The sequence below is a fragment of the Mustelus asterias genome, chromosome 8, assembly GCF_964213995.1.
Source record: "Mustelus asterias chromosome 8, sMusAst1.hap1.1, whole genome shotgun sequence".
NCBI lineage: Eukaryota > Metazoa > Chordata > Chondrichthyes > Carcharhiniformes > Triakidae > Mustelus > Mustelus asterias.
Window position 1 is genome coordinate 124,079,620 of NC_135808.1, and position 21,552 is coordinate 124,101,171.

The window sequence follows — 21,552 nt, forward strand, 5'->3', positions numbered from 1 at the left end:
CGACTGCTATTGAACCCTCATCTGCAGATTTGCCACCTCCAGATTTCTCTAACAACCATTTCATCAAGCATCTCAGTCTCCACAGATGCCATTTCTCAAAAGCTCTGTTGCTTACATGTCGTGCTTCACAATACGTCATTTGTTGTCAGTTTCCATTGGTCCCGTTCACTAAAACACTGAACTTACCATCCACTTCTAGAAATCCCTCCGTTTCTCTCTGCTCCTCCCCCATCTCTGAGAAGTCGCTGCATTCTGCTTGATCTCTGTTCTTCCTATTCTACCTCCCCTTGCCTTTATTCCTCCTTCTTTGGCAGAACATTAAGCCAGATGGGCTTCACACTTTGCTGCCTGTTGATAGAAAACTCTTTTTCTCTTTGGCCTCCCTTAACTCCTCTTCTGATACAATTGGCATATCTTATGTGAGAGAGTGTGTTCATCCTGAAATATTTCACTACATTAAAGGTAGTATAAAAGCGAAGGATCTGATTTGAAAAAGATGTCATTTTTGAAGAAAATAAACACAAGAATCTATTCAAACAGTATACACTTCTGATTTGTTTAAAAATCTGAGGAAAATAATTCATTTAACCTTAATCGAAGTGTTGAAGTTTGGTTCTTGTTCACCTAGATTCTCTGTTTAGAAACTCTTCCCTGATATCATATGGGAGAGTGTTGAAAATGTCCTCTTCCACATTCAGTTGACTCCTCTTCAAACACTGGCACTTTGCCAGCTCAGGTGGCAAATATTGCAATTTGTTCCCTTTCAGATCTAGTTGTCGCAGTTGTGTCAAATTTTTCACCTTAGGCGGAATGGAAGTCAAAAGGTTGTGTGAAAGTATCAGCACTCTAAGCTTTGTGCAGTAAAACAGTTCCAAAGGAAGCTCAGATACTTTGTTGCTTTCAATGTCAAAGTAATGAAGGTCCTCCAGTTGTTCTATTTCAGTGGGAATGCTTGTAATATTATTATGACCAACTTCAAGATGTCGTAGCCTGCTGAGTTTAAACAGATTTGATGGAAGGAAAGTGATGCTATTTTTCGTTAAATAAAGCATTTCCAGCGAGCTGGCCTTGGCAATGTAAAGAGGAATCTGTGTAATTTTATTGTGGTGAAGTTTGAGTGTGGTGAGTTTGCGAAGATGCTGGAAACTAGCCAGCTCCTCTAATGTTCTCAGATTGTTGTCTTTGAGGTCCAATTCCTGAAGATTGCTCAAACTAAATATAGCACTTGGGATTCTCTCCAGATCGCAGTTATACAGCTTTAGAACAGACAGGCAAAGCATCTTCCTAAGGCCATTAAGGGTGGTGAACTTTTTGTCCTGATTGTGGACTGTGAGGTGCTGAAGGTGATGGGCAACATCAATGACTGCTGCTGGTATTTTGGTGACATTGGACTTCAGGTGCAGAGATCTAAGACGTTCTAAGTCACATAAAGACTGTAGGACAATGGAAGTTTTATTGTCGATTAATAAATTTCCTTCCAGGTACAGTTCGCGGAGATTCTTCAGGCAGTACATCCACTGGGGTATTTCATAAGCATTTGCAAACCGAACTCTCAAAATTGTTATTGTGTCTTTTAAAAATGCAAGTGCTCGATTTTCTACTTTTATTATACAGTTATAGACCCATAGTTCTTGGAGTGAAGTCTGCTGCGAAATGGCTGCACTAATAGAGACATCCTTAATAAATTCTAACTTTAGTACTTCCAGATTATAAATATCATAAACATTATTGGGAATGCCAGGTAGCATAAAGAGATGTAATTCAGTCTTGTTGTCTTCATTGGTAACAATACGCTGCTGAAGCTTCTCGTGTGTCCACTCATAGCTCAGGTTTAGTTGACGGAGTTTGTTTTCACTCACATCAGATAGAAACACAGCAAACTTCCTAGCATACAGTTTATCATATTGGTCAATCAGATGTAGCAAAAAAGCAAAATCGTTCTTTACATCAGGAATGTCATCAATTCCAGTTTCTTCTCTGACATATGCAAACGAATATTCCTTAAGTTTAAAATAAAAGATCCAGTACAATGTGTAGATACAGGTTATACAATAAATGAAGATGACAACTACATACACGATAGACAACATCCTGAATATCCTCCAAAGACCATGGATGCAGAAAAATTCTGTGAAGCCTGTGATATGAATTTTATCTACACAGTGGACAATGTGTTTCATTTGAGGAATCCGAGTTACAAAATAGGCGAGAATGAGAATTGTTTGAACAGAACGCAAAATGGTTTGTCTTATGTACATCATATAAAGAATATGACCTTCTTCTGTGTGAAGACGAAACTTTTTGACTTTTTCAAACAATGCTTTTGCTTGTTCTCCCTCTTTTTTATCGAGGATTTTCACTGCAGCGTGACCATAAACACCACCGCCAACAGTTTTGAAAGTCTTCGATGGAGGTTTGCACAATGACGCTTGGGCTTCATTCTCACATAACCTGTTATTACTGGATTCCTTTTGTCCCAGTAAGAGGGCAGTATCAGAAGATTGTTGTAGATTTAAGGAGCAAGATACGGACGGTTCGGTTGATAAAACTGTTCTTTGTGGGATCTGTAGATCTGAATCTTCGTAAACAGTTTCTGAAAGTGCCTTAGTAGTCCATTGAGAATCTAAACATTTTCCAAGGATCGATATGAAATGTTCAATTTTGGAACTTGTTCCTGGAAATTTGAACCAGAAGTTACTGCTTATCAAAAATACAAGCGTGTGAATGATAGCTATGTATGGAAAATATTTTGAATACCACTGAATTGCATGATCATAACAATATTGATCCATTAAATTGTATTGTTCACGGTCCAAGTCAGTCTTAAATCCAGAATCAAAACTATTTAATTTAAGATCTTTAAGAGCACTTTTGTTCCATTGCATGGTGATCATTGAAAAGCCTTCTGGCACAGGGACACAGATGATCTTGTCTGTTGATATCTGTTTAAATACAAAAAAAAAGGAAATTTGGCATGAATTTAACTATACAGGACTATCAAATACTGTGAATCTCTCCCCATTTATTTTTCTGTTGAACAAAATTTGACAAAATGCTGCATTACTGACTTGTGAGCAAAGTTAAAGTTTATGTTATAAATGGGACAGCAGCAACATGGATACCAAACTGGCTGAATAAAAGGAAAGAGTAGTAGTGAACAGTTGTATTTTGAACTGGGGGAAGGTTAATATTGGGGTTTCCCAGGGATCTGTGTTAGGACCCCTGTTCTTCCTGATATATATATTGCTGACTTTGGTGTACAGGCACAAATTCAAAAGTTATGGATGGCACAAAACTTGTAAGTGTTGAACTTCAAAAAGACAGACAGATTGATGGAATGAGCAGACAATTGGGCCGAAATTCTCCAGCCATTCACGCCAGTGGGATTCTCTGGTCCCGCCAGCAGCACACCCATGGGAAACATGCCACTGCCTAACCCACAGGTGTGGGTGTGTTGCTGGCGGGACCAGAGAATTGATATCAGATATCAATGGGAAAGCCCATTTGTTATAAAGCGGAGGTTGTTCCCCCGCTCTGAGAACTAACACCGAAACACCCAAAGAGGAGTATCTTGCTTTATAATCTGTAAAACATGTGTGTGAAGTGGTGTGACCTGCTCTTCAACAACTTCTAGTGGTGAAATACAAAATAAATCCCTGACACTTACGCTAAAATCCACACATATTTATTTATTTATCTAACTGTGAACAAATTAACTAAACTATTAACAAACTGAATAAATCCCTTCTATTAACTATTCCTGAATAAAACCAGATTCTGATGGTATGTAGTTCCAATAAATACAATTCCCACCCATTAACAAAATAGAATTACAACCAGGTTTTGTGTCTTCAGGAATATTCTGGGCCTTCTCTGTTGATTCTTCTGGCTGGAACTTCTTTCTTCTTTGGTACTTTTGTTATCTAGATGGTTCTTTCTCTAAGACGTAGATGAAGTGATGAGAGCCAGTGATTCTCTCGCTAGAAAGTCGAGAGCTGAAAGCTGTTAGCTCTGGCAGGAGCAGTTGCTCTCCTCTCTCTGTTCCACTGCCCCCTTCTTTTATACCCATGATGACATATCAATATTTTCCACAATAGGATCGGTCCTAGTTTATCAAATCCATTAGATTTAAATTTAATAGGTTTTTGGTAACTAAGTGCCTGATTCAAATTGATTGACTAAATTCAAAAACCTGCTGTTTTGGTAAAAACTGCTGCTTGGCCTTTCAATACAAATGTTTCAGTTTGGGCTCCCTCTGTACTTGCACTTTTTAAAATCTCTAAGCACAGAAAAACACTACCTTTTAAATTCCTACCTCCCAATCTACAATTACTCAACTTCGCAAGACATCGACAAAGCTAATAGCACACCGCCAGGAAACACGCTGTTGGGAGGCCAAAGAATCTCACCCATGGTATATGACATTTTATGCAGAGAACTGTGAAGTGATTCATTTTGGTAGGAGGAACAGGGAAAGACAATATAAAATAAAGTATGTAATTCTAAATGGGGAGCAGGAGCAGAGAGACATGGGGTACATGTGCAAATTTATTGAAGGTGACAGGGAAGGTTGAATGAGTGGTTAAAAAAGCATTCGCGGAAAAGAGTGTACAAAATCAAAGAAATAATGATGAATCTGTATAAAACACTGGTGCAGTCTCAACTGGGTACCACACTTTGGGAAGAATGCAAAGGCATTCAAGAGGATCCAAAAAAGACTCATTAGAATGGTTCCAGGGATGAGGAACTTCGATATCGCCGATAGGCTGGAGAAGCTGCAGAAGAGAAGGTTGCGAAGAGATTTGATAAACATATTCAAAATGAGGAGAGGTCTGGACAGAATAAATAGGGAGAAACTGTTCCCATTCATCAAAGGGTCAAGAACGAGAGGATACCAATGCAAAGTGATTGGCAAAAGAAGCAATGGTGGCATGAGGAAAAACCTTTTTATGCAGCAAATGGTTAGGGTCTGGAATGCACTGCCTGAGAGTGTGGTTAGATTGTGGAGCTCTGAGGCGCAGAGCGATCTGGGTGTTTTACTGTATGAATCACAAAAGGCTAGTAAACAGGTACAGCAAGTAATTAGGAAAACTAATAGAATGTTATTGTTTATTGTGAGAGGAATTAATTGAAAGTGTTGGGAGGTTAAACTTCAGTTCCACTGGGCATTGGTGAGACCACACCTGGAGTATTGCATTCAGTATTGGTCTCCTTATTTGAGGAAAGATGTAAATGCGACAGCAGTCTCGAACTAGTACCAGGAATGGGTGGGTTATATCATAAGGAAACATTGGAGAGGTTAGGTTTGTATCCAGTAGAGTCTGGAAGAGTAAGGGGCGACTTGATTGAAACCTTTATGATCCTGAGGGCTATTGACATGGTGGATGTGGAGAGGATGTTTCCTTTTGCTGAAAATCTAGAACTAGGGGTCACTGTTTAAAATTAAGAGGTCGCTCATTTAAGAGACAGAGATAAGGACAATGTTTTTTTAAGAGGGTCAAGAGTCTCTGGAACTCTTTTCCTCAAAAGGCAGCGGTTGCAGAATCTTTGAATATTTTTAAGGCAGAGCTCAGTGGATTGTTGATTAGCAAGGAGGTGAAAGATTATTGGGGGTAAGCAGGATTGTGGGGTTGAGGTTACAATCCAATCAGCCATGATCTTACTGAATGGCGGAGCAATCGTGAAGGGCCAAGTGGCCTACTCCTGTTCCTAATTTGTATGTTTGTATGGAGGCAGATTCAATTGAAACATTCAAGGGAGAGTTGGATTATTATCTGCAGAAGAAAAAGTTACAGGGCCACATAGAAAAGGCAGGGGAATGGCAATAGATGAATTGCTCTTGCAGAGAGCTGGTACAGATATGACTAGATGTGGAGATGCCGGCGTTGGACTGGGGTAAACACAGTAAGAAGTTTAACAACACCAGGTTCAAGTTTGGTAGCAAAAGCCACAAAAATGACTAGTCATATGGCCTACTACTGTGCTGCAAACTCTATTTTGAAAAAATAACTTTTGGGCGGAATTCTCCCATTTTGAGACTAAGTACAGTGTGGACAGCTCCGGTGGTGCCCGGCCTGCCAACCAGAGTAGTGGGAGTTGTGCCAGATTCTGCACTTGGAACCTTATTAATTATGAACACACAAGTTCACCTCCAATTCTCCTGGCAGGCCGGCAGTTGATTCGTCCACCCACCCTCAACTGACAGGTTCAAAGGCCCTTGATACTTTCTCTCTGCAGTCATAATGGTAATGGTCACAAACCATTTGTTGCCAATGGACTTGACTGAACAAGCCTGTTGTATTTTATATTGTCTATTGTTCTTCATCAGACTCATCTGCTGAAATCTCTCCAGTGGCTATCTGTATAGGCTTGTTTTGTTTTCTCACCAAACACTTGTGTGCAAAATAGATCAGTTTTTTGCACTTCTCACTCTACGCTGAAGAATCCTTCTTTTCTTCTGCACAGTATTCTCCACTGTATCTTGCCCTTTGTCTGCAATTGCTTCCCTCTTTTGGCATGGACTCTGTCTCGTAATAATGTATCTCCAAGTCTGCCCTGCCATACATATGCTCTAGTCATGTTTTGCATTTTGACATACATCTACTCCTTTCTTTAGCATCAGTTTCTCATCCTTCAGTAGACTTGCTCTCACTGAGGGATCTCCCACACTAAGACTAATCCATCTTTAATCAGATCATCTTTTAATCTTTTAGTTGCCCAAATTCACATGATTTGGGCATATACAGCCTATACAGATAGCCACTGGGTAGTGCCGGCGGATTGGAAAATGGCTAATGTTACGCTGCTGTTTAAAAAAGGAAATAGACAAAAGGTGGGTAGCTACAGGCCGGTTAGCTTAACGTCTGTAGTTGGGAAAATGCTGGAATCCATCATTAAAGAAGAAATAGCAGGCCATCTGGATAAGAATGGTTCGATTAAGCAGACACAGCATGGATTCATGAGGGGAAAGTCGTGCTTGACGAACTTGTTGGATTTTTATGAAGATGTGACTAGTGCGGTTGACGGAGGGGAACCGGTGGATGCGGTGTTTTTGGATTTCCAAAAGGCGTTTGATAAGGTGCCTCACAAAAGGTTGCTGAAAAAGATTGGGTCACACGGAGTTGGGGGTAGGGTGTTAGCGTGGATTGGGGATTGGTTATCCGACAGGAAGCAGAGAGTCGGAATAAATGGGTGCTTTTCTGGTTGGCAGATGGTAACTAGTGGCGTGCCGCAGGGATCGGTACTGGGGCCTCAACTATTTACCATTTATATAGACGATCTGGAGGAGGGGACTGAGTGTAGGGTAACAAAGTTTGCAGACGACACAAAGATAAGTGGAAAAGTGAATCGTGTGGAGGGCGTAGAAGGTCTGCAGAGAGATTTGGACAGGCTGAGTGAGTGGGCAGATGGAGTATAACGTTGACAAGTGCATGAGACGCAAAAACCCAGTCTGCAGGTGCAGGTGCAACAGGTGATCAAGAAGGCAAATGGGATGTTGGCCTATATCGCAAGGGGGATAGAATATAAAAGCAGAGATGTCTTGCTGCATCTGTACAGAGCATTGGTGAGGCCGCAGCTGGAATACTGTGTGCAGTATTGGTCCCCTTATTTGCGGAAGGATATATTGTCCTTGGAGGGAGTGCAGAGAAGGTTCACCAGGTTGATACCAGAGATGAGGGGTGTTGATTATGAGGAGAGACTGAGCAGATTGGGTTTGTACTCGTTGGAATTTAGAAGCCTGAGGGGGGATCTTATAGAGACCTATAAGATAATGAAGGGGCTGGACAGAGTAGAGGTGGAGAGATTCTTTCCACTTAGAAAGGAAGCTAGAACTAGAGGGCACAGCCTCAAAATAAAGGGGGGTCAGTTTAGGACAGAGTTGAGGAGGAACTTCTTCTCTCAGAGGGTGGTGAATCTCTGGAATTCTCTGCCCACTGAAGTGGTGGAGGCTACCTCATTGAATATGTTTAAATCACGGATAGATGGATTCCTGATCGGTAAGGGAATTAGGGGTTATGGGGATCAGGCGGGTAAGTGGAACTGATCCACTTCAGATCAGCCATGATCTTATTGAATGGCGGGGCAGGCTCGAGGGGCTAGATGGCCTACTCCTGCTCCTATTTCTTATGATTCTGTCAGCTGCGTTACTGCTGACATGTACCATTCAATGGGTCTCGTTTTCACTCTGAACTCTAGTGTTGAATACAGATTGTTCATATGTAACATTCACTCAGGATTCAAAATGCGTGTTCAAAGCATTCAAAATCTCTGTGGTCAATTTTCTTTGCTCCCCAGTTGGATATTGGGTGGTATAGACTTTGTAGCAGTCCCTAGGAGTGTGGCTACTCTTTATTGGTTGAGACTTAGATCTATTGCAATCTCATAGTTTTACCATTGTGAGTGGAAAAACTGCCAGTTTTACTATGTATCATTGTCCAATGTCACTGGAGGTGGGATGGGAAAAGTTACTGCAACCGTTTTTACTCACCTCAGTATTTACTTGCAGCCTTTGTTTTTTTTATTCTTTCTTAAGCAGCTTGTTTGCAGATTTCAACCTGTGTTCCTGGGTTCTCAAGTGTCTTATCCGTGTATTTTCCAGGTTCAATAATCTACTTTTTCTCTATTTCTGTACACTTTGTTTCCTGTATAAGGACAGTCTTCTTCAATGTCCTGTCTCAGTGAGAATCTTTATTGAACTGCCTTAAAAAGACTGCCTCCAAAGGCAGCCTCAGGACATGGTCACATGACTATGGAAAGGCAGATGTGTCAATCAGACTGGTTACATTTCAAAACCCAGTGTTCATAATGAAGCTGATCTGTGCAAACAGTGCATTATGGGGCACTAGGAAGGAGGATTACACTTTATAGCAAGTTCCAATCTCAACCATGGTTCAGAGATCAGATGCTTCCCCACCAACCTCACCAACAACCTGTCCTGGTACCCTCATACTGACACTGTAGTTCAGAAAGCCCACCAGCGCCTCTACTTTCTCAGAAGACTAAGGAAATTTGCCATGTCAGCTACGACTCTTACCAACTTTTACAAATGCACCATAGAAAGCATTCTTTCTGGTTGTATCATAGCTTGGTATGGCTCCTGCTCTGCCCAAGACCGCAAGGAACTACAAAAGGTCGTGAATGTTGCCCAATCCATCATGCAAACCAGCCTCCCATCCATTGACTCTGTCTACACTTCCCACTGCCTCAGCAAAGCAGCCAGGACCCGGACATTCTCTCTTCCACCTTCTTCCATCGGAAAAAGGTACAAAAGTCTGAGGACATGTACCAACCGACTCAAGAACAGCTTCGTCCCTGCTGCCGTCAGACTTTCGAATAGACCTACCTTGCATTAAGTTCATCCTTCTCTCTACCCTAGCTATGACTGTAACACTACATTCTGCACGCTCTCGTTTTCTTCTCTATGAACGGTATGCTTTGTCTGTATAGCGCACAAGAAACAATACTTTTCACTGTATGCTAATACATGTGACAATAATAAATCAAATCAAATCAAGGGAGTGCAAGCAGAAAAGTCACATCAGACTCTTTAGTTAACTGATAAAAAGAAAGAAGAGAGGCAGGCTTGCGTTTCATTGGCACTATTCACAAACTCAGGAAATCCCCAAGTGCTTTATAGACAATGGAGTACTATGGTTACTGCTCATTGGCCGATACTTCTACGACCTCGCTCGGGCGAGGCTCATAAAATCCCACCCGAGCCAATGGAGAATTCCGTTCTGCTCGCCGCGCCTGCCCCGATTCCAGGACAGGTGTGGTGGTAAAATTCCGGCCATTGTGTCTGCACTGGTAAATAGAGGAAAATATACGAAAGAGAGAAAGGGACGTTACCCAATGTATGTTACATGGAGAATTGGGAGGAAAAACAGCTCAGAAATAAAATGCAGTGCTTCAGAATTATTTTTAAGAAGTTCAGTATTGTCAACGGCCATATAAAAATGTTGCTGGAAGTAATTTATTCAGGTAATCAGGTAAACTAGACAAGGACAATCTCCTAAACCAAATGTATTAAAATGAGTCTATGTTTCATTAAAGTGGACAGATATATTACTTAGTCCAAATACTTCTCTAAATTAATGGTGGTTACAAAAAGTGTAGACATATTAATCATAATAAGATTGCATCTGGAATAATTTGGATTACTATGATAATAGTAGAATGTTACATGTTACTTCTTCCGGAGTTCAGAGGCTTTTAACCCCTCTATTGCTTGAAATCAATTGAAACCATTAGAAAATCTGCCTTTTAATCTGAAACATTATTACATCAAACATCATTACAAAAACAAGTTGGTTAGAAAGGACACTTGATAAATTAGAGCAGTGTATATGTAACTATATTATATACATTTGTGTTACCTGTAATGTCCCTCCAAAAACTGCTACCATAAGCATCAGAATAGTTAAATAATCTGTGAAAACATCCCACCATGGTTTCAAGATTTTAAATGTAGCTCTTTGGTCTCCAAAATATTTCAGCTCAACCACTGAAAACATACCTAAAGGAACAAAAGATGTTACTATGTATATAAATCATTGGCACTAAGCATTTCTTCACAAAAATAACTTGTATTTACAAAGCACTTTGAACAGAGTAAATGGAGATAATGCCCATTTCAACATTATTAAACAAAATTCGACACAAACCACTTAAGAACTTATCAGGGCAGATGACCAAAACCTTAGTCAAAGAGCTAAGTTTTAAGGAACATCTTAAAGAAGAAAAGATGAGTAGAGAGGCAAAGACATTTATGGGGGGAGTTCTATAATGAAGGGCTCGTAGGTGAAGGAGATAGTCATCGACTCCAGGAAGTGTAGTGGAGGACACGCCCCTGTCTACATCAATGGGGGCGAAGTAGAAATGATTGATAGCTTCAAGTTTTTAGGTGTCCAGATCACCAACAACCTGATCTGGTCTCCCCACGCCGGTACTATAGTTAAAAAAGCTCACCACTGCCTCTACTTTCTCAGAAGACTAAGGAAATTTGGCACGTCCGCTACGACTTTCACTAACTTTTGCAGATGCACCATAGAAAGCATCCTTTCTGGTTGTATCACAGCTTGGTATGGCTCCTGCTCTATCCAAAACGGCAAGAAACTACAAAGGGTCGTGAACGAAGCCCAGTCCATCTCTCAAACCAGCCTCCCACTCACTGACATTGTCTACACTTCCCGCTGCCTCGGGAAAGCTACCAGCATAATTAAGGACCCCACGCACCCCGGACATTCTCTCTTCCACCTTCTTCCTTTGGGAAAAAGATACAAAAGTCTGAGGACATGTACCAACCAACTCAAGAACAGCTTCTTCCCTGTTGCCATCAGACTTTTGAATGGACCTACCTCACAAAGAACAAAGAAAATTACAACACAGGAACAGGCCCTTCGGCCCTCCAAGCCTGCACTGACCATGCTGCCCACCTGAACTAAAATCCCCTACCCTTCCGGGGACCGTATCCCTCTATTCCCATCCTATTGTATTTGTCAAGACGCCCCTTAAATGTCACTATCGTATCTGCTTCCTCTACCTCCTCCGGCTGCGAGTTCCAGGCACCCACCACCCTCTGTGTAAAAAACTTGCCTCGTACATCTCCTTTAAATCTTGCCCCTCGCATCTTAAACCTATGCCCCCTAGTAATTGACTCTTCCACCCTGAGAAAAAGCTTCCACTCTGTCCATGCCCCTCATAATCTTGTAGACGTCTATCAGGTCGCCCCTCAACCTCCATCATTCCATTAAGTTGATCTTTCTCTACACCCTAACTATAATTGTAACACTACATTCTGGACTTTCTCCTTTCCTTCTCTATGAACAGTATGCTTTGTCTGTATACCACGCAAGAAACAATACTTTTCACTGTATACTAACTAATACATGTGACAATAATAAATCAAATCAAATCAAAAGATGGTACAACCACGAGAGGTGGAGTGATTAAAATCAGGGATGCTCAGGAGGCCAGGATTAGCAGAGCACAAATATCTTGGAGGATTGTGGAGTTTGAGCAGATGACAGAGATAGGGAGTGGTGAGACCATGTAGAGATTTGAAAACTAGAATCAGAATTTTAAAATTGAGTCTAATTGTGCTACTCATCTTGATTAATTGAAACATTGGTAAGGTGATGTCATATTTTGAAAATTGTGTTCTGATCAATGTATCTACTTTTAATAGGATACTGATGTGTTGGAGATTTACAGGAGAACAATGATTCTAGGAATGTAGAATTTAGAGCCCTGGGAAGACACTTAGAAATCTAAACTTATTTTCGTTGGCGAAAAGAAGATTGAAAGAACATGTGTCAAGCTCTTAGAATGCTGAGTGGAATGGATGCTGTTAGCATAAGCTGGTTATTTAAGTTAGATTCCAGGTATAAATCTAGAGGATGAATCCCAAACAAGATTAGAATTATTTTGCGCATCACCACCCTATTCACATGTGGAATAGACTTCCAAATAAACAGATAATCGCATTATCAAAGAGAGAATTAGATGAATAGATTGTAAGGAATTGATTTGTGAGTTATAAGTATAGCAGAAGATAATTAAATGTTGCGTGCAACATGAGGATTCTTGTATTGTTGAAGTTACACAAGCAATCTATCTAATATGAACAGGTTACACAGGCATTCTGGAGGTTTTGCCCTAATTTACTTGGTTCTAAGGAGATTAAATAGTGGATTGAATTGTGGAAATAACAGTACCAAAGGGCTTAAATGGTCTTTTATTTTCATCCCATGCTTTTCTATGTTGCTATGTCAGAGTTTTGCATGATCATGCTTCAATGATTTTCAGAATGCTAGGAAAGCAGCAAAGTATGGTTTTGGTAATCTTAGCAGAATCCGTTCAAGAAAGTCATGCAATGTTGGTCTGAGGAATCAGATGACCTCCTATGGGACTGTTTCGACTCACTGGACAGGTCAATATTTAAAAGCTCTGCGATCAACCTGAGCGAGTACATCACTGCAGTAACTGACTTCATTAGTAAGTGTGTAGCAGACAGTGTGCCAAAGAACAAATACTGGGTGTCCTTGATAGGTATGTCCCTGTCAGGCAGGGAGGAAATGGCCGAGTGAGGGAACCATGATTCACGAAAGAGGTGGAATGTCTTGTGAAAAGGAAGAGGGAAGCTTATGTAGGGATGAGGAAACAAGGTTCAGATGGCTCGATTGAGGGAAACAAGTTAGCAAGGAACGAGCTGAAAAAGGGGCTTAGGAGAGCTAGGAGGGGACATGAGAAGTTCTTGGCCGGTCGGATCAAGGAAAACGCCAAGGCTTTTTACTCTTATGTGAGGAATAAAAGAATGACCAGGGTGAGGTTAGGGCCGGTCAAGGACAGTAGTGGGAACTTGTGTATGAAGTCAGTAGAGATAGGCAAGGTGATGAATGAATACTTTTCTTCAGTGTTCACCAAGGAGAGGGGCCATGTTTTTGAGGAAGAGAAGGTGTTACAGGCTAATAGGCTGGAGGAAATAGATGTTCAGAGGGAGGATGTCCTGGCAGTTTTGAATAAACTGAAGGTCGGTAAGTCCCCTGGGCCTGATGAAATATATCCTAGGATTCTTTGGGAGGCAAGGGATGAGATTGCAGAGCCTTTGGCTTTGATCTTTGGGTCCTCACTGTCCACGGGGATGGTGCCAGAGGACTGGAGAATGGCGAATGTTGTTCCTCTGTTTAAGAAAGGGAATAGAAATGACCCTGGTAATTATAGACCGGTTAGTCTTACTTCGGTGGTTGGTAAATTGATGGAAAAGGTCCTTAGGGATGGGATTTACGACCATTTAGAAAGATGCAGATTAATCCGGGATAGTCAGCACGGATTCGTGAAGGGCAATTCATGCCTCACAAATTTGATTGAATTTTTTGAGGAGGTAACTAAGTGTGTTGATGAAGGTAGGGCAGTTGATGTCATATACATGGATTTTAGTAAGGCGTTTGATAAAGTCCCCCATGGTCGGCTTATGATGAAAGTGAGGAGGTGTGGGATAGAGGGAAAGTTGGCCGATTGGATAGGTAACTGGCTGTCTGATCGAAGACAGAGGGTGGTGGTGGATGGAAAATTTTTGGATTGGAGGCAGGTTGCTAGCGGAGTGCCACAGGGATCAGTGCTTGGTCCTCTGCTCTTTGTGATTTTTATTAATGACTTAGAGGAGGGGGCTGAAGGGTGGATCAGTAAATTTGCTGATGACACCAAGATTGGTGGAGTAGTGGATGAGGTGGAGGGCTGTTGTAGGTTGCAAAGAGACATAGATAGGATGCAAAGCTGGGCTGAAAAATGACAAATGGAGTTTAACCCTGATAAATGTGAGGTGATTCATTTTGGTAGGACTAATTTAAATGTGGATTACAGGGTCAAAGATAGGGTTCTGAAGACTGTGGAGGAACAGAGAGATCTTGGGGTCCATATCCACAGATCTCTAAAGGTTGCCACTCAAGTGGATAGAGCTGTGAAGAAGGCCTATAGTGTGTTAGCTTTTATTAACAGGGGGTTGGAGTTTAAGAGCCGTGGGGTTATGCTGCAACTGTACAGGACCTTGGTGAGACCACATTTGGAATATTGTGTGCAGTTCTGGTCACCTCACTATAAGAAGGATGTGGAAGCGCTGGAAAGAGCGCAGAGGAGATTTACCAGGATGCTGCCTGGTTTGGAGGGTAAGTCTTATGAGGAAAGGTTGAGGGAGTTAGGGCTGTTCTCTCTGGAGCGGAGGAGGCTGAGGGGAGACTTAATAGAGGTTTATAAAATGATGAAGGGGATAGATAGAGTGAACGTTCAAAGACTATTTCCTCGGGTGGATGGAGCTATTACAAGGGGGCATAACTATAGGGTTCGTGGTGGGAGATATAGGAAGGATATCAGAGGTAGGTTCTTTACGCAGAGAGTGGTTGGGGTGTGGAATGGACTGCCTGCAGTGATAGTGGAGTCAGACACTTTAGGAACATTTCAGCGGTTATTGGATAGGCACATGGAGCACACCAGGATGATAGGGAGTGGGATAGCTTGATCTTGGTTTCAGATAAAGCTCGGCACAACATCGTGGGCCGAAGGGCCTGTTCTGTGCTGTACTGTTCTATGTTCTAAGTAAATCAGTGTGTTTCCCAATTGGAAACCATGGATGAACAGGGACATTTATTGCTTGCTGAAATCCAGGTCTGAGGTGTTCAAGTCAGGTGATCCTGACCTATACAAGAAATCTAGATAGGATCTATGGAAATCCATCAAAGATGCCAAAAGACAGTATCGGACCAAGCTAGAGCCCCAGACTAGCCACACGGATTCCCACCAACTATGGCGAGGTCTACAAGACATAACAAGATGAAGGCATGTAAAATCTCCAGCACCAATGCATCCCACCCCGATTAGCTCAACGCATTCTGTGCCCGTTTTGAGCAAGAGGTCAGTGAGAGCACGCCCTGCACCCCAGAAGCATCGGATGAACCTGTATGTGAGGTCACCATCACAGACATCAAAGCAGCCTTCTCGAAAGTCAACCCACAAAAGCGACTGGTCTGGATGGGGTACCCAGATGAGCACTCAGATCCTGCGTGGACCAGCAGGCGGAGGTATTCGCAGACATCTTTTACTTCACCTTACACCAATCTGAGGTCCCTATCTGCTTCAAGAAGATGACCATCATCCCGGTACCAAAGAAAAGCCAGGCAGCGTGCCTTAATGACTATTGTCCGGTGGCTCTGACATCCATCACTGTGAAGTGCTTCGAAAGGTTAGTCGTAGTCTGCCTCCCAGACTGCCTGGATCCACTACAGTTGGCCTATTACCGCAACAGGTCCACAGCAGACGCCATCACCCTAGCCCTACACTCAACCCTGGAACACCTAGTTAACGAAGACACCTGTGTCAGACTCCTATTTATTGACTACACCTCAGCCTTCAACACCATTATTCCTACAAAACACATCTCCAAGCTCCATGGCCCTGGGGCTCAGCTCTTCCCTCTGCGACTGGAATTTGAACTTCCTAACTCACAGACCACAATCAGTAAGGATAGGCAACAACACCTCCTCCACGATCATTCTCAACACCGGTGCCCCATAAGGCTGTGTCCTCAGCCCCTTACTATAATCCTTATACACCTACGACTATGTGGCTAATTCTCTTCTAATTCCATTTTCAAGTTTTCTGATGACACCATCTTAGTGGGCCGGATCTCAAACAATGATGAGACGGAGTACAGGAAAGAGATAGAGAATCTATCTCTATCATCTAGATAACAACACTGGTGCCCCACAAGGCTGTGTTCTCAGCCAACTACTATACTCCTTACACACCTATGACTGTGCGGCCAAATTCCCCTCCAATTCGATTTTCAAGTTTGCTGACGACACCACCGTAGTGGGTCGGATCTCAAACAATGACGAGATAGAGTACAGAAATGAGATAGAGGATCTGGTGAACTGTTGCGGCAACAATAATCTCTCCCTCAATGTCAACAAAATGAAGGAGATTGTCATCGACTTCAGGAAGCGTAAAGGAAAATATGCCCCTGTCTACATCAATGGGGACGAAGTAGAAAGGGTCAAGAGCTTCAGGTTTTTAGGCGTCCAGATCACCAACAACTTGTCCTGGTCCCCCCATGCCGACACTATAGTTAAGAAAGCCCACCAACGCCTCTACTTTCTCAGAAGACTAAGGAAATTTGCCATGTCAGCTACGACTCTCACCAACTTTTACAGATGCACCAGAGAAAACATTCTTTCTGGTTGTATCACATCTTGGTATGGCTCCTGCTCTGCCCAAGACCACAAGGAACTACAAAAGGTCGTGAATGTAGCTCAATCCATCACGCAAACCAGCCTGCCATCCATTGACTCTGTTTATACTTCCCGCTGCCTCGACAAAGCAGCCAGCATAATTAAGGACCCCACGCACCCCGGACATTCTCTCTTCCACCTTCTTCATTCGGGAAAAAGATACAAAGGTCTGAGGTCAGGTATCATGAAGAACAGCTTCTTCCCTGCTGGTGTCAGACTTTTGAATGGACTTACCTTGCATTTAGTTGATCTTTCTCTACACCTTAGTTATGACTGTAACACTACATTCTGCACGCTCTCTTTTCCTTCTCTGTGAACGGTATATTTTGTCTGTATAGCCGGCAAGAAACAATACTTTTCACTGTATGTTAATACATGTGACAATAAAAAATCAAATCAAATCAAAATCCGGTGAAATGGTGCAACGTCAATAATCTCTTCCGCAATGTCAACAAAACGAAGGAGATAGTCATCGACTTCAGGAAGCGCAGTGGAGGACATGCTCCTGTCTACATCAATGGGGATAAAGTGGAAATGGTCAAGAGCTTCAGGTTTCTAGGTGTCCAGATCACCAACAACCTGTCCTGGTCCCTCCACGCTGACGCTATAGTTAAGAAAGCCCACCAACGCCTGTACTTTCACAGGAGGCTAACGAAATTTGGCATGTCTGCTACGACTCTCACCAACTTTGCAGATGCACCATAGAAAGCATCACAGCTTGGTATGGCTCCCGCTCTAAGACCGCAAAAAACAATAAAGGGTCATGGACGAAACCTAGTCCACCACTCAAACCAGTCTCCCACCCATTGACACTGTCTATACTTCTCGCTGCCCCGGAAAAGCAGCCAGCATAATCAAGGACCCCACCAACTCTCTCTAACTCATACTCTCTTCTACCTTCTTCCGTCAGGAAAAAGATACAAAAGTCTGAGGTCACGTATCAACCGACCTAAGAACAGCTTCTTCCCTGCTGCCATCAGACTTTTGAATGGACCTACCTTGGATTAAGTTGATTTTTCTCTACACCCTAGCTATGACCGTAACACTATGTTCTGCACCCTCTCCTTTGCTTCTCTATGTATGGTGTCCTTTGTCTGTATAGAACACAAGAGACAATACTTTTCACTGTATAATAAATGTGACTATAATAAATCAAATCAAATCAAATTCTTCAAGGATCTACTTCCAGGTTTTCAATCTTTCCTTTCAGTATTCCTCGGCCTTGGATTACCACATGCATTCAAGCTTCCACACAATCTCTCAGATACCCAGCATTATTGCATCACAGGCTGTAGTTAGGTATCTCAGCCTTTTGATTTACCTCGGATGTCTGGCTTCTCATCTAAACGTTGGTGGGCTTTCTTAACTATAGTGTCGGGTTAGGTTGATTGGCCAGGTTAGAAATTGCCCCTTAGAGTCCTGGGATGTGTAGGTTAGAGGGATTAGCGGGTAAATATGTGGGGGTATGGCCTGGGTGGGATTGTGGTCGGTGCAGACTCGATGGGCCGAATGGCCTCCTTCTGCACTGTAGGGTTTCTATGATCTAAACGACTTTATATCTGGTTCTTTCAGCTGTCTGTTTAACTTAGAGCACTTTCTCTTCTTTTTACTTGCATTCTCAACAGGACCTTGTTTAACTTCCTGTCCTTTGTTCCTTTAACCTAAGTGTCTTCCCGAGACATTCCTTTTGTCCCAACTCCCTGGTGGCTGGCATTTCTTTTGTTCTTTTGGGAAGGCTGCTTTCTGCAGCTCCCTTTTTCTGACCAGCTTCTTCTGCTTCCAGTTTAAAACAAACTCAAAAGTCCTTTCCATCCTCGGCTGGTCCCTGGTTGCTAAGCAACAACCTAGTTTTCCTTTAAGCCCTGTTTGCTTTCATGTCATAAACCCTCATCACTATGCATGCATCTAAACCAAACTGAAATCACTAACCCTTTCAAATACAATAAAACAATTTAAATTTACTTTAAGCTATATCCTATTTCTAATACTCACAAATACAAATACAGTAATATAATGTGAAATTGTCCATTTTGGCAGGAAGAATAAAAAATAAGCTTGTTACAGTGAAAGACTGCAGAGCTCTGAGTTGCAGAGGGATCTGGGAATGCTAGTGCATAAGTCACAAAAAGTTAGCATGCAGGTACAGCAGATAATTAACAAAGCCAATGGAATGTTATTGTTATGATGTGGTAATGATGTGTTTCAGTTATACAGGGCACTGGTGAGACCATATCTGCAGTACTGTGATCGGTATGAGTCCCCCTATTTAAGGAAGGATGTACATGTGTTGGCAGCAGTTCAGAGGTTTACAAGAATACCTGGAATGGGAGGATTGTCTAATGTGGAAAGGTTGGACAGGCTAGGCTTGTATTTGCTGGACGGTGTCTTTGGAACTCTTTTCCTCAAAAGGCAATGGAAGCAGAGTCTTTGAATAATTTAAAGGCAGAGCTCAATAGATCTGATTAATAGGCAGGGGCGGGGGGAGGGAGGTGAAAGGTTATTGGGTGGGCAGGAATCTGAGATTGAGGTTACAATCAGATCAGACTTGATCTTATTGAACGACAGAGCAGGCTCAAGGGGCCAACTCCTGCTACGGCAGCAACTGCGGAGGGAGAAATGGAGATAATGGGGGCGATTTTCCAGCCTCGCCGTGCCTGGCACAGATTGCACCGATCCCGGAAAATAGCATGCAAACCTAAAAAGCGGTTTTGTGCCCAGAGCCAAATGGTTTGCAATTATCCCGGCCTCTTTCTAATGGTGCAAACCGGATCATGCCCAGAAAAGGCGTGAAGCTGACTAGCACATTTAACGTAGCATTTAGATGTGCTTGGTCCATTTGACAACAGATTCTCCCAGCCCCCGGGATCTTCCAACCCTCAGGCATGGCGAGAATCACTGCTGGTCTCCACTAGGAGAGACCAGGTGTGATGACCATGCCAGGGGGCTTAGATACCACTGAGGCCCCCGGTGGTAGGGGACATGGCTGGGTATTGCTCATCTGGCACCCCGGCAGTGCCCACCTGACACACCAACGGTGTGTCAGGGCAGTGCCATGGGGATGGGGCCAGTCATGATGAGGCCAGAGCTGGAACTTTAAACAAGGGAGGGGAGCTTATGACAGCAGGGGCAATGACAGGCGGGCTACAGTGGCGTGTTATACAGGGGTGAGGTCGTGAAGAAATGGGGCATGAAGGGGTGGCATGTTGGGGGTCATGAATGTGGACCTATCGAGAGTGTCCCAATGCTGGTGATCCATATCGGGGAGAGGAAACATGTTGGCAATGGGGGAGTGGGTATCCCGCTCTCTGTGGGGGCTGGGAAGGGCTCACCCAGTGTACTATGATATGGGGATGCCTTTTAAAACAGTGCCCAATTGCTTTGGGGACTTAAGGCCCCACCCCTCCCAGAACCAGCAGAAAACTCACCTCTCCAAAAAAATGACTGAGGGTGTGCGGCAATTGCAGCCTGGACCACTCCAGTGTTCTCACCGTTGGACACTTAGTGATTTTTGGAGAAAATCAAGGCCAATGTTTCAGGTCAATGACTGGAAAGAGTTGGAGATGTTAGATTTCAAGCAAGTACATAGTGAGGGATACTTATTAGAGGAGATATATATAGATTTGATGTATATATATATATATATATGTTTGATTTATTATTGTCACATGTATTTACAGTGAAAAGTATTGTTTCTTGCGTGCTAGACAGACAAAACATACGATTCATAGGGAAGGAAACGAGAGTGCAGAATGTAGTGTTACAGTCATAGCTAGGGTGTAGAGAAAGATAAACTTAATGCAAGGTAAGTCCATTCAAAAGTCTGACAGCAGCAGGGAAGAAGCTGTTCTTGAATTGGTTGGTATGTGACCTCAGACTTTTGTATCTTTTTCCCGACAGAAGAAGGTGGAAGAGAGAATGTCCGGGGTGGGGTCCTTAATTATGCTGGCTGCTTTGCTGACGCAGCGGGAAGTGTAGACAGAATCAATGGATGGGAGGCTGGTTTGCATGATGGACTGGGCTACATTCACGACCTTTTGTAGTTCCTTGCGGTCTTGGGCAGAGCAGGGGCCATACCAAGCTGTGATACAACCAGAAAGAATGCTTTCTATGGTGCATCTGTAAAAGTTGGTGAGAGTTGTAGCTGATATGCCAAATTTCCTTAGTCTTCTGAGCAAGTAGAGGCGTTGGTGGGCCTTCTTAACTATAGTGTCAGCATGGGGGGACCAGGACAGGTTGTTGGCGATCTGGACACCTAAAAGCCTGAAGCTCTCGACCCTTTCTACTTCGTCCCCGTTGATATATATATATATAGGGGAATTTATATGCAAATGTTTTTGGAGAGGGAGGTTATATCTGATCAGTCCTCTCCTGCCAAATGCCCATAGGATGGGATTGGCTTGTGTATTGCTGAAAAAGATTTTTTTTGTTGAAGCTTCCTCTTTTTTGAGCAAGCTCTGTGCTGCCTAAGGACTATTTGTTCACCCAGGATTGACACACACTCACACACCTCAACCTCAAACTGCTGCCTCACAGCACCAGGGACCTGGGTTCAATTCCCGGCTTGGGTCACGGTCTGTGCGGAGTCTGTACGTTCTCCCCGTGTCTGCGTGGGTTTCCTCCGGGTGCTCCGGTTTCCTCCCACTGTGTGAAAGACGCGCTGGTTAGGTGCATTGACCATTCTCCCTCAGTGTACCCGAACAGGCGCCGGAGTGTGGCGACTAGGGGATTTTCTCAATAACTTCATTGCAGCGTTAATGTAAGCTGACTTGTG

General features: G+C 43.0%; 1 protein-coding gene across 1 annotated transcript; it reads right to left on the reverse strand.

The window, feature by feature from the left end:
- Window positions 1–620: 620 nt before the first annotated feature.
- Window positions 621–21,397, reverse strand: LOC144497519 (volume-regulated anion channel subunit LRRC8C-like). The gene is made up of 3 exons (XM_078218911.1): window positions 21,295–21,397; window positions 10,377–10,516; window positions 621–2,942 (listed from the first exon to the last, which is right to left on the reverse strand). Exons 2-3 carry the CDS (start codon window positions 10,512–10,514, stop codon window positions 621–623), a joined length of 2,460 nt encoding a protein of 819 aa, XP_078075037.1. The 5' UTR covers window positions 10,515–10,516; window positions 21,295–21,397.
- Window positions 21,398–21,552: the final 155 nt, after the last annotated feature.